General features: G+C 37.3%; 1 protein-coding gene across 1 annotated transcript in view; it reads left to right on the forward strand.

Moving 5' to 3' along the window:
* PIGK (phosphatidylinositol glycan anchor biosynthesis class K) overlaps positions 1–17,601 on the forward strand; it is a 144,153-nt gene extending 126,552 nt beyond the window's left edge. The window contains exon 11 of the mRNA XM_074961501.1: positions 16,195–17,601. Within this exon, the coding sequence (XP_074817602.1) occupies positions 16,195–16,311 (117 nt within the window). The 3' untranslated portion in view covers positions 16,312–17,601. The remainder of the gene's footprint in view (positions 1–16,194) is intronic.
* Positions 17,602–17,959: the final 358 nt, after the last annotated feature.

Genomic DNA, 17,959 nt, shown 5'->3' on the forward strand with positions numbered 1-17,959 from the left:
AGATCTCTATATGTTATGTTCTGTAGGGACTGTGCCAAGGGATCAGTCTTTGTTGTAATCTCATTGTTAGAAATTTCAATTTGATATTCTCAAGGGTTTTAACCAAACACAATCCCTATTGTGCTCTATAAGGGTCTCCAAATGCTGGTGATATATGAAGCGTGGCAGTGTCTAGACCGAGTGATACGCAGCTAATGCTGTTATGGCTGTCTGAATTCCTTTGCCTCTGTCAGCTCATGTCAGAAGAACCTTTTCTCTACTTAGAGGTGCAAATGAGGGCAGGTTGTGTCTAATACTGTGTTCCCTCAGCAGTGCAGTTCAGCATCATCTTTGCCCTCATCCTGACAGCAGCACATTTGACTAAGGCTTGAGGCTTTTTGGTGCAATAACTCACAGATTTCTTTCTTCTCTGTGCGATAGCCCTTTTCCATTAAGCATATAATTTATTTTTTTCATTATTCTTTTCTCCTGTGGGATTCATTATGCTACATTTGTCTGCATTCATCTGCATTTGTCATTTATTAGCCCAGGTTCTTATTTAAATGTTCTAAATCTTTGTGCATGTGTCTGCATCATTCTTCGTTTATTTGCTGTTTCTTCAAATTTTGAGTCAGAAGAGTGAATACTATTTAGGTCACTCTGGTGAGTTGTCTCCTGTGGGAATAACTGAATAGGTTTCCAGTGCATAATGATATGCAAATCATGTACTTCTGTCTTGCATGGGAATATACTAAATATATATGCAAGCTCTGTATGACTTTAATAGGGTTGGCAGCATCATAATATACCACGTGCTGTTGTTGTATGGTATCTGATATATGTACGAGGGTGTGTGTGTGTGTGTGTGTATATATGTGTTCACTGTAGCTGAGGGCATAGGAATCTATTTAAAATATTTCTCTGTGAGAATTTAATATGTGAGCAACATACTGTACTCTGTATGGGAAGTGTTAAAGCCAGTGGTAGGTCTGATTTACTTTGCTTGCATAAGCCACAGGAATTACATTAAGCACCAAAAATAAAACTGAAGATGCCTATCCCGTTATCACTCTAGTTGATTTCACTAGTAGAGCTTCTCCATGTGTGGAGAAGAAGAATAAACTGAAAAAATGATGCAAGTTCAGAAGCTGCCTTGTAAAATTACTTCTTCCACTAGATCTTGCCAGAATTTGTGGGTGTATTGTAAGGCTTGTGAGGAAAAGTACTTTTAAAAATGAAACTTCTTTTTAGCTGCCTTTATACTAGTTTCTAGAGCAATTCACAGAACAGGTGCTTTCTTTAAAAACCTTTCTGTGTAAGAGAATGCATTCTTTCTAAAACTTCATTTTCCTGAAATTAACTTATGTGTCCGCTGAGAATGGCTTATATAAGCACAAAGGGAGGCTTAGTGGTTTAGACGTCCATCAAATAAACTGCATAACTAAAGAGAGAAGATGCCAAGCCTCACGCTCTTGTACTTGAAAGTATTGTGTTCCCTCTCGTGGGAACTCAAGATTAGAGACATTATAAAGGCTTTGCACAAAAACAGAGAGTTAAAATTAATTTTTGCCTAAGCAGGGAAGTGTCAAAAGCCTATTATGGTAATTTTTCAATTTTGTCTTAACTAGTCACACATTTTAAAATAGTTGTACAATTGAGAATAGGCATAATTGATGTGGGTTTTTTTTTCCAGTCCAGCATAAAATGTAGTTTAGATGCACTTGGGGGTTTCAGGCAAAGTAGGTGTGCTAATTAAGTAGTTGACATTTTTCATATCATAGTGAGAAAATTTGCCTAATGGGCTGAAAATCAGATTCCATAGAACAGTTTTCCCTGTTGTTAATTACATCTTATGTACAGACATCAATCTGAGGTGGAGACAAATTAAATACCAAAACACTAGTTAAAACAAAAATGTATTTCATAGTGCTGGAATTTTCAGCTGCAGAACCTGAGTTGTTGTTGTTATCTCTTAACTAAACAACAATGCTGAAAGTCAACATGGAAACAACATTTTTTTAATCTAGCAATTTTTCCAGAATTTTTCTACTAGAAAACGTTGACTTTTAGAAGTTGAAAATATCAAGGAGTGAAGAGGTTCTAACAGATTTTCTAATAAATTAATTTACTCATTAATGGCCTAATACAATTAAAATTTTTAAAAGTGTGTCTACATCTCAGCAACCCATGCAATGCTGGGAAAGAGTTAATGTAGTTAAAAAAACAACAACTTGATCCAAGCAAAAGTTGGAGGGATTTTTCTAAGTAAGGGAAAACCTTCTGATTTATCAAAACTTCTACATTATGTAATGGAATTGGCTTTTTATTTTGTTGAACAAGGTATGTAACAATAGACATGGTGAAATGTACTTATTCCTTCAAAGCTACTCTTATCCTGTGATCCAGTTAACTGTGCTGGATCAAACCCTTTCCCATTACTTTCAATGGGACAAGCATTTGACTTTGAATGCTGTTTGTAGTATTAAATACTAAAATGTACAATGTTTTAAATTATTTTTATTGGCAGACAGGATTTGGGAATTGTATATCCATGTAAACTGCAACCTTTTCCTCCCTGAGAGCCAGAAGGCCAGATTTTAGCTATAAGTCACTGCTTGGAGCAAGGTAAGAAGTGGCCAAGCAACAGTGGGAATTGCTGAAGTTCTTGCTGGCTGAGCCAGAGTTCCTCTGTGGTCTTGTTTACACTTGGAAATTAATATTCTGTTTGAAGGGCAAAGATTTGTTGCAGTGGTGTATACAAACTGTAACCTGCAAAAGTGGCAGAGCTCCCATTCCAGCATGCACTCCCTGGGCTTTTATTGACTTTTGTGGCAAGCCATGGCCCAGAACTGCATTTACTTCTCTCCCCATTATGCACCTGTGGAGAGCTGGCCATGTTCTTGTCACTGCACCCTTTCTTTTCCCAAATAGCTGTGGATGAGAGTTGCCCGGCTATTCACCAGAGCACTGTCCCATGCGTTTTCTGATGGGCGTGGGGTTAAGGGTCATATTTGTTGTTGACCTCTTCCCCATAGGCTTAGTTCTCTTATTAGCAGCGGTATGCGGTGTCACATTTATTTAAATGTATTCACAGAATTCAAAAAAATGAGCAGCTTTGTGAAGTACTTGAGATCCTCAGATGAAGGGTGATGTACATGCACAAAACATCAGTAGTCTTTATTACTAACTTTATTGCATAAATATTACTACTCACATGGGGCCTTAGGACCCAGTCCTGCAAGCTTATGCACCTGCTTACCTTCAGACGTGTGATTGGCCCCACTGATTTCAATGGGGACCATTTGTTACACACATGCAGGAGTGGGGCCTTTGTTAATAAAACATGATTATTCAAGCAATGTGCAGAAGACTGTCCAAGAAATAAGATGTAGTTTCAGTTTTCTGACTATAATTTAGTGTTCTTGCACATTTTCATTACTTTATGTAATAAATAACTTTGGCATTTATTAAACATGCATTTGACTTTATTCTAATTGTCTGTATGGCAGCTTCTGTGATAGGCAAAATGTACTTAAATAGGATTTCAGTGAACAGTAAAATTAACAATTCTGGCTTTGCTAATTTAATGTGCTGTGCACAGCATTTCTTCTTCTGAGTACAAACAGAAACAACAGAAATTGTTACCTGTAAGCCCACATTGATAAAGTAATGCTGCTGTTACTGTGACCATGTTTTGATGTAAATCTCATCAATTTAATCTTGGTATATTGAGCACTGTTGTGATGGCAATTCTCTTTTTAGACACTCTCAGGTGTAGACACTCCTAGCTCCAAATATATTTACACATTTATTTCCTTTAATTGTCATGTAATTTTGATGAGAGTTATATTGGTGGGTTTTGTGTTAAGTTAATTATATTTTGTTTACCCTTCAGTAGCACCTTGTGGGGATTGTGGCAGTGTAATGCACAAGCCCCTCTTGACAGAACTGATGAATAGCTGGAGATAGAGGTATTGGCAGGCTGCTCACCAGTGCCATGTCTAGAATTTGTTTTCCTTAATAATTCAGAAAGGCTGGAATTCGATCAAATCATTTCCATTTTCAGAGTGAACGGAAAGAGTAAATGAATAAAGACTCCAGTAATGGAACCATTGTGTTTGTGTTGTCGAACAGGCAGGGCAGCATCACATTTTATTGTTCCCTGTGAAAATTATTTCTGCATATGGTTTCTTTGTGGAATCAGTTTCTGCTCTGTTGGCTAGATTCCTCTTTGCTGGGTGTCACTTTCACCTAGCCCAACCCTACTGGTGGTGGTGGGGTAGGCCCATTCCACCTCAGTAACTGTAATCCACATCTCAGTGCCCCGGGAGCAGTTCAAGTCCATTGGCTCTACTATGTCATTTTGTTAGTGGCGCTGCCTTTCAGGAGGTTCATGCAGAGAGTGCTCCCAGTACCAGCGGAGTGCACGCACATACAAAGAAAAAAATGGGCTTGTGAATATGGGTGATATGGGAGTGGCTGGAGGAAGTGGCAGTTCGTTAACTGCTAGAGTTTAACATGGACATGCAAGTGGGATGGAAAGTACTTTTGTTTAAATTAATAAAAGTGGGGTTTAAAATGGTGCCTGAGGATGAGTGGAGGCTTTGGAGGAGTGAGCTGTGGTGCTGGAGCAGAGCAAGCTCCATTTTTTTGTTTAATACAAATTATCTTATTTTGTAGTATTCATAAAACTAATTTTTAGTCAGTTTGCTGCTCATATGTGTAAGGGGACTAATAGTATTGAGTCTGGAGCAGACATAGTGTAGACAGGCATTGCACACAGAGAACTCTGCCACTGCTCCTAAATCCTGACCTGCTACGCGGTTGTGCTTTTCAAGCTGAGGAACTAATATAGTTGTTGCAGTTCCAAACGCCTCTATATTCCTGGGTTACAGTATCCCCAGTCTAACACTGGAGGGTATGTAGTTGCACCCTCATTCTGTCCTGGTCCTTAGAGTGAGTGCGTGAGAGTGTGTGTGTGTACATATGATTGGTAAGATGAAATGAATTTATATTATGGTGTACAGTATATCCTATCAGTCTAGATGATGATAATATTGTAATGTTTTTATGTTGGTTACTTTACGGTTAAGTATAATAAAAACAAATATAATAAACATAAATGGTTGTTTATCCCTTTGTCTTTAAAAATGGATATAGATTGTTAGTTTGTGACATGTTGTCTTTTCTTGTCTCTCTGTTCCTTTTAAACGGCTATAACTTTGTTCCTCCTTGATCATATTCCTTGGTCCTGTAGAATACCTACCTTTATCTTGCTGGAGATCTTTGGTGCATTTTACTCTGAAGGGCTTGGTGTTCTATTCTGAATACTTTGAAAAAGAGAAATATTTCCTGCATCCTCAAGAAAACTGGTCATGAAGGGTGGCAGTTGTTTTTTGAGGGCTGTTTTTGTGCTAGAGCTACCCCCTTGGGTTGTGTCTGCTGTTGTCCTTGGGGTGAATATGGAATCTGTGCTGTTGAAGAGACAGGGATTGACCATCACTGTAGATAGTCACAGATCAATATATGGAGTTGTGAATGATGTGTAGAGTTCCTAAACTGAGTGATTTCAGAAAGCAGCTGGATTTTTTTTTGCCAGACTTGCATGCACTAAGTTGAGTGAGTGAATGCAAAAATCACATAGCTCAGGGTTGTGGGGGACTGCAGGAGAGTCTTTTCTTCAGTCTGCATTGCTCTTGCCACTCCAATCTCTCTATTCTTCTTTTTTCCAAAGCAAAAGCTTCCTTTATTTTGACAGCCCCCTGTGCTTTCTCTGCCAAATATGCTGTCAGGGTTCCCTCCCTACTCTGAACGCTGGGGTACAGACGTGGGGACCCGCATGAAAGACCCCCTACGCTTAATTCTACCAGTTTAGGTTAAAAACTTCCCCAAGGCACAAATTCTTCCTTGTCCTTGGACAGTCAGAGGGCTAGGGACACCCAAGTATGGGGTTGCATCCGTGACCATCATGGCTAATAGCCATCGATGGACCTATCCTCCATGAACTTCTCTAATTCTTTTTTAAAATCCAGTTATAGTTTGGGCCTTCACAATGTTCCCTGGCAGAGAGTTCCACAGGTTGGCTGTGGGTTGTGTGAAGTCATACTTTTTGTATTTGTTTTAAAGTGGCTACCTATTAATTTCATTGGGTGACCAGTTTCTTGTGTTATGTGAAGGAGTAAATAACGCTTCCTTATTCACTTTCTCCACATCATTGATGATTTTATAGACCTCTAGCATATCTCCCCTTAGTCATCTCTTTTCCAAGATGAATAGTCCCAGTCTTTTTAATCTCTGTTCATATGGAAGCTGTTCCTTACCCATAATCATTTTTGTTGCCTTACTTTTTCCAATTCTAATATATGTTTTTTGAGATGGGGTGACCAGAGCTGCACACAATATTCAAGGTATGAGCATACTGTGGATTTATACAGTGGCATGATGATATTTTCGGTCTTACTATCTATCTCTATCCTAATGGTTCCGAACATTCTGTTAGCTTTTTTGACTGCTGCTGCACATTGAGTGGATGTTTTTGGAGAACTATCCACAGTGACTCCAAGATCTCTCTCTTGAGTGGTAGATCCCGTGATTTTAAATGTGATTATGTTTTTCAATGTGCATTACTACTTTGCATTTAGCAACACTGAATTTCATCTGCCATTTTGTTGTCCAGTCATCCGGTTTTGTGAGATCACTTTGTAACTCTTCGCAATCTGCTTTGGTCATAAATATCTTGAGTGGTTTTGTATGATCTGTAAACTTTGCTACCTCACTGTTCACCCCCTTTTATAGATCATTTATGACTATGTTGAACAGCACTGGTCCCAGAACAGATCCCTCTCTGTTGACCTCTCTCCATGCTGAAAACTAAGCATGTATTCCTACCCTTTGTTTCCTGTCTTTTAACCAGTTACTGATCCATGAGAGGATCTTCCCTCTTATTCCGTGACTGCTTAGTTTGCTTAAGAGCCTTGGTGAATGGACCTTGTTAAAGGCTTTCTGAAAGTCCAAGTACACTATATTGGATTGCCCTTGTCCATATGTTTGTTTGATATCCTCACATAATTATAATAGATTGGTGAGGCATGATTTCGTTTTACAAAAGCCATGTTGACTCTTCCCCAACAAATTGTGTTAATCTGTGTGTCTGATAATTCTGTTCTTTATTATAGTTTCAACCAATTTGTCTGGTACTAAAGTTAGGCTTATTGGCCTGTAATTGCCAGGATCACCTCTGGAGCCTTTTTTAAAAAATTGGCATCACATTAGCTATCCTCCAGTCATCTGGTACAGAAGCTGATTTAAGTGAGAGGTTACAAACCACACTGGTACAGCTGTGCCACTGTAAGCTCGCTAATGTAGATGTGGCCTCAGTCCTTTAGCTCAAGTGACAGAGGCCTGTGCTCTTGCTGTCTAAGGTCCTTGGTTTTGTCCCTGATGTGGATTCTCTTTTCGTTCATTAGAATTACAGTGGGGAGAAAATGTGAAGATTTGTCTCAAGCAAAATAACTATGAGCAGGATGTTAAAATACAAGCATTTTAAATAAGCTGTTCAAATCCTCCATTTAACTGGACACTTATAATAGATATATAAATCTCACTTATATGCATATATATCAGAATACGGGCATTTTTCAGTCACCCATGTCTGAAAACTGTGACCATGGTGTGATGAAAAACAAGGTGTATTTGATTAAAATACAGAAAATTAGCTGTGTGGGTCTTGAATAAATTGGGGAATTTATTGAATAATAGGTGCATTCTACAGAAGACTTCCATTCTTTTGTCTCCAAAACATACACACACTTGTTTAGCGTCACTTCCCTGTATCACAGGGATGAAAATTAATGCTTAATTGTAAAGCACTTTAAAATCCTTACAAGGTACCATAGAATTTTGGAGACACACCCTATTAATAAATCGGGTAAAAGTAAAGAATGAAATTGTCACCAGTGTATTGAACAATCATTTTGGAACAGAAATTAATTTCATAAAATGGCTTATTGAATGAAAAATTTAGACACAGGAAATGACAAGCAAAGCCATCATGACATAATTATCATATTTCTACAGTGATCTTTCAAATTTGAAAGCAAATACATTTGTTTAAGATGCAGTTGTTAGCGTTAACATATTTAAGTGTAGCTAGCATTTTGTTGTCTGAGTTTTCGTTGTTCTTTCATAATTATTTTACTCAAAATGTGGGGCATCAGTAATCATGACATTATTGTTTAATAAGTTAAAAACTGGGGGATAAGATGAAAATGCTCTACATTGTTTTACAGATTAACAGGAATCCTTTATGTTGGAATTCCATTACGACTTTAATCTTACTGTGGGCACCAAAGAGGATTAACTTATTACTAGATGGCTGGAATTATTATTTTTCTTAGCCCCCAAAATCAAGAATATAACTGACAAATGAGAACTTCATACTTTCATTAGATGCATTGGGCATGTATATTATGGTATGATTATATATGATGTGTATATTTCATTCTGAGAGTGAATTCTGTGCCTTCTTTTCAGAATTATGATTACCTGATTTGCAATGTAAAATTGCAACTAAATCTGAATTGCTATTAGAATGTCCTTAAAAATATGTAATATGCATGCTGTTTACATGGAGCCCTGTGTAGTGAATTCTGATTGGCTTTTCCAATGCAAGTGTTTAATTTTTTGTTTCTCTTGTTGGATGGTGTCATTTTTTTCTGAGGGCATGGGACATTTCGTTTTCACTCTCTGATCTGAGGAAGCCTTGTATTTTAAAGATCTCTTCTGAAGCATGGAACTGTTTTGTTTCTGACTTGAGAATGAAATTTGAAATGTCAGCTCTTTAGTGCGGATTACAAAATATAAGAATGGCAAAGAAGAAAAGGAGTCCATCAGTGAAGGAGAGGAGAAGATGACAAAGAGGAAAATTTTAGAAAGGAAAATTACTGGGAAGAAAATAAATAAATGCACCAAAAATATTACATAAAGCCCATCTCAGTGATGTAGTAACACAGTTCTACAGTACCAAACAGGAAGCTTGCTTCAATTCTCTCATCTGATCGCTGACCCCCTAAGCTATCAGAGGCTGGGAATTCCACAGAGGTCTGTCATGTAATGGACCCTTGGAACACAATGCTATTTTGTTTCTGTAATAGTAGATATGGATATTCAGCCCTTAGGTTTTGTGACATAAGCAAACACCATGGGCTAGATTCACAGAGGGACTTAAGCACCTAACTGCCACTTCAGATGACAAGTTCAACATTGAGGTGCCAGTGCTCAGTTCCCACCAAACCCTGTAGGTGCCTGAATTTCGGCAACTGGGCATGTACACAATCTCCTCAGTTCAGACACCACCCAGTAGCTCAGTGTCTGAATCATGCCTGTGCCCCAGCAGAATTCCCAAATTAGACATTCCCCTACCTATCTTGCCTTTGGAGCCTGATCTGGTAGGTGGGAGGATGGTTAAGTGGTGGTCCCCCCTCTTTCTCCCCCCCCCCCCATTAACCCAGTGGTAGAGCACACACCTGCAGTTCTCCCCCCTCCCTGATCTGGAGCAGAGATCTGAAGTTGGAGAGTGCCCTAGCGAGTGAGCTGTGGGGTATTCTGAGGTAGGTCTCCCTCAGTCTCCGCTGTTGAAGCTGTCCGTACTTGCCTTTGAAGGGTGGGTTACAAGCCATGATTCTCTCCTCAGCATTTCCTACTTCCTAACTTAGGCAGCTCCCTAGGTGGCTTTTGTGAATCCCATTCTAAGGCATCTAATTCTCCCCAAGCGTTAGGGAGTCTGCAAGCCTATTTCCGGGTTATGAGTTCTGCTAGGTGATAGGGCACCTTGGAGTTAGTTATTGCAATGCCTAAATCCCCTTTGTGAATCTAGTCCAATTGGCTAGGACTGGGAAGAAACTTTGTTTTTGCATGCTATTGCATAAGTGAGGTCACTTTTGAGGTTTGCTCCCTTCCTTTGAAGCATATGTCACAAATCACTATTGGGAATAGGCTACTGCTCTGATCCAGTATGGGAATTCTTGAGTTCCTAACCAAATACAGTAGTTACATTTCTGTGAATTGCAGTGCCTACAATTGCCATCCAAATGTGGACACATGAGTTTAACTCAGTCTTCTGGCCTAATAGTTATTCTTTTTCATGCAGCCTTCACGTTGAAATCAGTGGGGAGTTTTGCCTGGGTAAAGACTAAAGGATTGGGACCTTAATGACACCTTAAAATGACTTTTTTTTTTTGCATGTGAAATATAGATGCACACTTTTAAATTTGAACTTTTATTCTGAAACCATTTTCTAACCTAATTGCTACTGTAGCTTTAGTCCGTTTTCTTTATCATTCTTTTCCATAAAATGCATTTTAACTGCAATAATATGTACTGTATGTTTTATGAAAAGTTCTCATGAAAATCTTGGATGCTTTCCATTAGGATCCCTACAGACCCATCCAATTTGAAAATACACTGTTTTATTCTCTCCTTAATTACAATACTTGGAGCAGCTCTCTGTTAACTGTTTTGAAGTTCCATAGAATAATGATTCTATCAGAACTGTAAAGAGTATGACAGAAAATATTCACAGTAGGAAGCTCACTGTTGCTTAGCTACCTACCTTTTTAATTCGGACTCTCTAGCAATTTGATAATGACTAGCCCTTAAGCTACTAAATGTATTTGTTCATGACACATTGTGCCATTTTATGTGTGCATTTCACCTTTGTGTTACAGCTATTATTGTAGGAATAAAGAGGGCGTTTATAATGGGATTATATGTAGTGTAAATCAAAAATCTTAAGTACATCAATTATACAAGCCACTCTTAGTAAAGTTCTTATGTGGGTACTACTCAGGTGAAATTGCTAGATAGAGAAGTAGTCTGTACTAAAAGAATTATGGGCCTGATCCTCCAGATATTTACCACTACTGTGAATAGTCCCACTGAAAGTGATAAAACTACCCTTATTAGTAAGTATTACACCAAGGGTAAATATATGCAGGGTCGGGCTCCGAAACTTTTAAGTGCATGCACGCACACTAGTCTACATAATTTATAATTATATTTAATTAATTGCAAGTGAAGAGATCACAGCATCCTAATATTTTGTCCATCCAGGCTTCTACAAGGAGCAAGAAGTGGTTGGGTTTAGAAGGAGCTTTGCTTGAATAAGGACTGCAAGTTAGGATCCATGTCAGTCGGTGTGCAACTGTGCATAAATGCAAAATACTGGATTTTTAAAGAATTCAGGAGGCAAGATTTGTGTGTTGGCAATTACTTTCTGATCAGCCCTCTTACTGATATCTGTACAGGGCCAGATTTCTTAGAGTTATCTCTTAATGTGTTTCCACACAATTTGTGTATGCATTTGTGTACTCAAAAAAAGGTACGTTCGCACATAAGTACTGGTATTACACAAACACATGCCCCCATTATGTGGGTACAAATGGGTATATGAAACTTTTGCCCCTGAAGCAGTCCCTTTGATTTAGTATAGTCTTAAGGTCAGAAAGGACCATTACAATATTCTAGCCTGACCAAAGAATTTCACCCAGTAATCCTTGCAGCAAGCTCAGTACTACTGGTTGAGCTAGAACGTAAATCCAGTTTTGATTTAAAGATTTAAAATTTGGCCCCTAGCTGTGGGGCACTTTATAATTTGCCCCCTTCTCTCGGTGCACCTATTTGCATTCTGAAAACATCTTCTAAAACCTCCTTCCCACTTCACTGAAAAAACAGCAGCGTTTGTGACAGAAAAGAAACAGAAATGCTTAGACCAAAATGTTAGTTACTGTAAAATTCAAATAATTATTCTAATCACTGACATCTGAAAATTGTTTTGCTTACCTACACCTCTGAAATTCTTGATGTTCTGTGTTTAAAAAACCAAGCCAACCCTCTTGTCTATAAGCTATGCCCTGTTAGTCTCTGTCTTAGTACTTTCTGTACATATGAAGATTACTTATAAGAATGTTTAGGCAATTTTTAAGCTATCTTATTGTGTGTTTTTACATAGACTGTGAAATATGGGTCCATGTAAATACATCAAGTTGACGAGCATGCTCACTTTCTCTGAATAAAAATGTGTTTTGTTTCATGAATAAGCATTAGTGGATAAAGCAAGTGCTTATAACAGAACTTGATTTGACTAACATTTGCCTATATGGGTTTTTTTCATTGTTTCTCTTTGAATTTTGTGTGTGTTGTCATGGTGGTGGTGGGTTTTTTGTTTTTTGTTTTTTTTGTGGTTGCCTTTTTAACTTTTAAAACTTTAGTACAAAGAAAATAATTTTAAAGTCAAAGTGATTTAAAACACACACCTGATAATGTTTGGGCAATGGAAATCAAGCAATAGAAGAGGTTTTAAATAAATCACTATTACTGTATTTAAAATGCTAAAACATCATCTAAGTACCTGATTACATTACACCAAAATTTAAATTATTTTATAAATCATCCCAATATTGTTTCCTTGCACTCCTCCATCGGTCTGTCTTTATCCATCTGTTATATCTTGTCTTATATTGGGATTGTAAGCTCCTTGGGGCAAGGACTGTCTTTCTGTTTTTGTTTGTACAGCACCTAGCACAGTGGGATCCTGTGTTAGGATATAGATATTCAGGCCTGTCTGTAAAGGCCTATACTCTAAGAATTTAGGTGTATTCTTATTACTTAGCTAGTTATAGAGGTATAAAAGAGAGAATCAAAATCACTGTCTGCTGGTGTAAGGGCCTTCTCTTACTGTGACAGTCTGAGGCCCTGTTCTTAGGCTAAGATCTCTGGCTAAGCAGCAGAGGCAGCCATAAGCTGGGAAGCGTATGGTCACATCCTCACATTCCAAACCAGTCACACTGAAATAAGGCAATCTGGGGCTGTTAGAAAGGTGATCTGATCTATCACCTCCAGAGAAAGGGAAGAGTCTAGAGGATGTAAAAGGAAGTTTAGTTCGATAGTTTTCTGTTCAGTAAGAACTCACTTATCAATAGACACAGTTGGGAAACCCTTATGTCTTTATAGATGTAGTTGTGAAATCCTCGCTTCTGTATTGTTTTGTCATTATAGATCCCACTTTGCTATTGTTTGTCTGTATAATCTCTGTCTGGTTCTGTGATTGTTTCTGTCTGCTGTATAATTAATTTTGCTGGGTGGAAACTAATTATGGTGGTGGGATATAATTGGTGAAATAATCATGTTACAGTATGTTAGGATTGGTTTGTTAAATGTCAGGAAAATGATTGGTTAAAGTATAGCTAAGCAGAACTCAAGTTTTACTATATAGACTGCAGTCAATCAGGAAGTGGGGGTGGGGAAATTGGAATCATGTTTTGCTAAGGGGGGGAATGGGAACAGGGACACAGGTAAGGTTCTGTAGTGTCAGAACTGGCAAGGGGGACACTAAGGAAGGAAACTGGAATCATGCTTGCTGGAAGTTCACCCCAATAAACAGGATCTTAGGGAGGTAAATGTTTTAAAGTAGAGCACTAATTATATTGTTTTAAGCCAGTCATAAACTTTTTTTTGGAATCTTACATATAAGTTTTGAGAGTTTCAGAAAACTGTTTCATCTTCTGTGCTCTCATTTTCTGTGTTCAGTAGTTGTGGGATGTTTGTGACACCATAATTGAAAATGTTGGTACATTTAAATATAATTATGTACTCAGCAATGTTACTGACAGTTTTAGGTGTGCAACAGAGGCACCTTTTGGACTTGAACATAGCAGTGGTTTAATATTGACATATAGTTTTTAGTCTCTAAATCTATAATCCTGTTCCTCAAGATATATTTATGTTTAAGATAACTGAGCATGCAGCTTCACTACTCCCTTTCCTTTATGTTGCTTTAGTCTTTGTATCAATAATATATCCAGTACATTTTAAAGTTGTGCTACATGGCTTTGAACAGATTATTTTGTGTCCTTGAATTCAAATGTAAAAGCATTACTGTACCGGACTCCATTTTCTCTTGGAATTTCATGGGAAAAGCTTCAGTATATGGCATGACAAAACGTAAAACCATACTCCTAGGTCACCTTATAAATATTTATTCTTATAAATTCTTTAAAGAAATTAAATTATGTGTTCTGTACAAAATAGAAGAGAGGCTTTTAGTGTCACTGACTGCAAATTGAAGTCATTTGTCTAGAAGGGTCAGGTGCCACTTTGTGGTAAGGATTTGTCTCAGCTCCAAGAAGAGAAAGATTGATAGTACAAAGAGATTGATGAAATGAGCAATGCAATATGCATACGAAGTTGTGGTTTAATTAGGAGAATTTAAACAAGAAAGTTCCTTTGTGTAGAGAAGTGTTTGGGAGCTGTTACTCTCAGAACTGAGGTACATTGGCAGCTTTGCACATTTAGACTTGATTTTCTTGAGATATTTACATGGAGATGTGTGGTAGTGAATACCAATGAAGGGGTATCAACAGCAGATACGTTTTATAGTTAACGATAGTTTCTTAGCAAATGTAATGGTGTATATATTTACTTTGTCTTAAATCTTCTGCTTTAGTATTATTAATGTAAATTATAATCTGAGTTTCTTGATTCTCTCAGCAGGGCAAATAAATTCAATTACATTTCATGGGCTTGTTTTTCTGGTTTGTGTCCTAGGCCCCCCTGTTTCCATTTGATTTTTTATTTATGCATAACAAATATTATACTTAACGAGAAATTTTCTCTTGATTAAAAAAAAAAAACTATCCAGATCTATCCAGCTTTAGAAAATGGAGGCAGAGAAATCCAAAGGCTTTTGTTGTTGTTGATTGAAAAGCTGTTTTGAAAGAACAGACGCTGCAAACTGCACCTATGGCTTTAAAGTTCCCAGCCACCTGGTGCATTTAGTGGGAAACAGGAAGCTTCCCATAACCAGTTTCATGCAGAAATTGGAACTGTGGAATATTTTGTATTTGTAATAAGTTACCTGAGTGTAAGATGACTGTTTTAATTTGACTTCATGCTACAAAAGTAAAACACCTTTGAATGCTCATGGTATAGAAGGAGAATCTGGTGCAAGCTTTAGGTAGAAAATGTATATATTCTATGCAAGAAAGATGGCTTTTCTAATAACAAGAAGCCAAATCCCTCCTCAGAAAGTGAACAAAAACTAAGCAAGAACTTCAGTACAGTATTTGTGCTATTTAGACATGCTCTATTTCTTTAGCAATTCTAGTTTAGCAGGATGTGTTTATTTTTCTTTTAGCAACTCCACCCCTTGCATACACCTAGGATTCTGCATTACTGTATATGGTGTTATATGACTACTGTGTTCAGGAGGTATTGAGTTATGCTTCTCATAAGAATTGCAACTCTGCTGTCTCTGATTTCAGCATGTTTAAATTCTCAGCCAAAATGTTGCATGTACATAGCATGAATTATACAGATCTTAAACAGATTTTGGGCACTCTGGGTCTCTACCTGGCAGAGTTCATTTCCCACCACAGACCATATAAGATCTGAAATTTTCATGGTGCTGAGCAAAGAGCAGAAGGGATACGAATCTTACCATTCGGTTTGTATGAGAAGGGGCCTGGCTGTCCTGGATGTAGTTTACTTGTCTGCAGATAAAAGGATTGTTCAAGGGAGGAGTACTGGTGAGGACCAGACAAGCACAGGCCTTGGGCTTCCTGAGGTGCAAATCCTTAGGGAAACTACTGTGTTCAAATCAATCATACTGTGTATTATAGTCAATTAACTATTAATAATTATGTATATATTTAAATAACTATTAATTCATTAAATAACTCAGCACAAAAGGAACATTTGACCATTTCTTTGATGATGAAAAACCAAACTCCTCTTTTTTTTAACTTTCACACTTAAGAATGTATATTTTTAATACCCAACAAAGTTTTACCAAATTTTCCCATAAAATTTCACAGTTCACTTGAGCCCAAGCATGAGAAATTTCACTCCAAACAAATGTGTGAGGGATTTTTCTTCTGGAAAGTTATGTGCACCTGCAAATAGTATACAACAAAAGTGGTGTTTCACTCATAGCTATAGTGTCACTCCCAGATGCAGGTGAAGTGACAGGCTGTCAGCTCACTTCACCCCAGTTACTTTTAACTTCATTAAAAGGATAGATGTGTGGCGCTGGATATCAGCTTTGTAAAGGATGTGCATTTTGTCAATATTTTGCCCTAGCGCAAAGATTTTTTTCCAGTTGATAAATCCAAAAAGTATTTAGCATGAAGAACTAACAGTGATACCATTTTTATTTTACAGAAACCAAAACAGAAAGACTGGCATCCTCCAGGAGGTTTTATTCTAGGACTCTGGGCATTGATTATCATGGTTTTCTTTAAAACGTATGGAATCAAGCACATGAAATACATCTTCTAGGTTTTCTGAGCAACCAAGATGATTGCACTGACTGCAACATGGGATGAAAATTGGTGTTATCAAAGGTTCTTTATTTGTGTATTATGTCTGTTTGTAGTGACAAATAATGCTGAAACCTCACATCTAGATGCTCTTTTGATGTTGTGTCATCTGTCCTCCTTTCAGTAAAAAGCCTAACTAATGGTTATACTATTAGATAATTTTATACTTTCTCATTTAAACACATTTTAATGCTGTTTATGAGCAATTTTTCATCCTGTGTTTTCAGAGACAGCAGGAAAACCGAAGATCTCAGCTGAATCTTTAAAATGTTAAGGCTGTTTATGAATTGTAAAAAGGAAGAATTCTTTCCCTTCAAGTAAATCTTTTTAAAAGTTATCCCATCACTGGAACAAAGGTCTAGACAATATGCAGAACCTTATTTAAGTAAGATGTCATTTTATCAATAAAAACTTAAGTCACTCTATAGACTTCAGGCATGACATATTGAAAACTTGCTCAACAGAAACAAAAATATTGTAGAAAATATTGATTTTTTGTGTGTTAAATACAATCCTTTAGATCAGTACTTTTACCTAGGGCAATTTTGGGTTTAGGATTCTATGAGCCATTAGAATTGAAAACAAAAATATGGCCAAACAATGACCTCATTTAATCTAGTTGAAGAAAAAGCTGCCAAAATGTGTAAAAAAAAAAAAAAAAAAAAAATTTAATCTTGTCTATTAGAAATCAGTAAATATCTAATAAGAACAAACCAATAGATATGTCAAAACAGAATTTATAAGACTTAAAACAGTGCAGTTCAGAAACTCTTGAGTACAATAGTACAATTTACAATTATTTTAAATCCCTGATACCAGAAACAATTTTCCTCTATGCAAAGATGATCCAGTGTATTTAATGCATTGGAAACCCTTTCATCCAAATTGCATAGCCTTAAAAAGACAGTGTTGCAAGGTCTATGAATGGTTCTATGAATTAATGGTTCATGTATGCTAAGTGGGTTTTGTTCTTAAATGTTACCAATATTAAGTGACAGGAGGACCAAATCTGTTCATATACAGGAACAACAAATGCCAGAGAAGAGATTTCTGAAGATGTTTTTCCTGAATGCCAAATGGTTCTGCTCTGTATGTCAAATATAAAGATTAGATATACAGGAAGGGAATAGTCTATTTGACATAAATCTCTAAAAATCATTAGGAACTGTTTGTATTTGTATTATTAATGTATAGATGCCTGGATCATTTTGTTGGAGAGAATACAACATTAAAGATTGCCACATGGCATAGAACATGTACATCAGATGTTTTATCTTTGTAATTTTTAGGCTTAATTGTGGCATTTCGTTACGGCCTCGTTTTAAGGACGGTGTTGAGGTGCACTGTCCTACAGGCACAGTCCCACCCCCAGTTCTGGTGAATGCAAGTTTAGTGCTGCTTCTGGAAAGGGTCTGATGTCTGCCAAGATACTTCTGCTGAAGGAGTGGGGAACCTTTTTTCTATCGGGGCCATTGATCCACAGAAAAAATCAGTCATGAGCCACACACAAGTAAAAAGCAAGGGTCTGGTCCAAAGCCCATGCTGTTGACTACCCCAGTCTTTGGATCAGACGCTGTGATATGATTCTCGTCATAAATCAGCCCTAC

This window comes from Natator depressus, chromosome 8, assembly GCF_965152275.1.
Source record: "Natator depressus isolate rNatDep1 chromosome 8, rNatDep2.hap1, whole genome shotgun sequence".
NCBI classification, from domain to species: Eukaryota; Metazoa; Chordata; order Testudines; family Cheloniidae; genus Natator; species Natator depressus.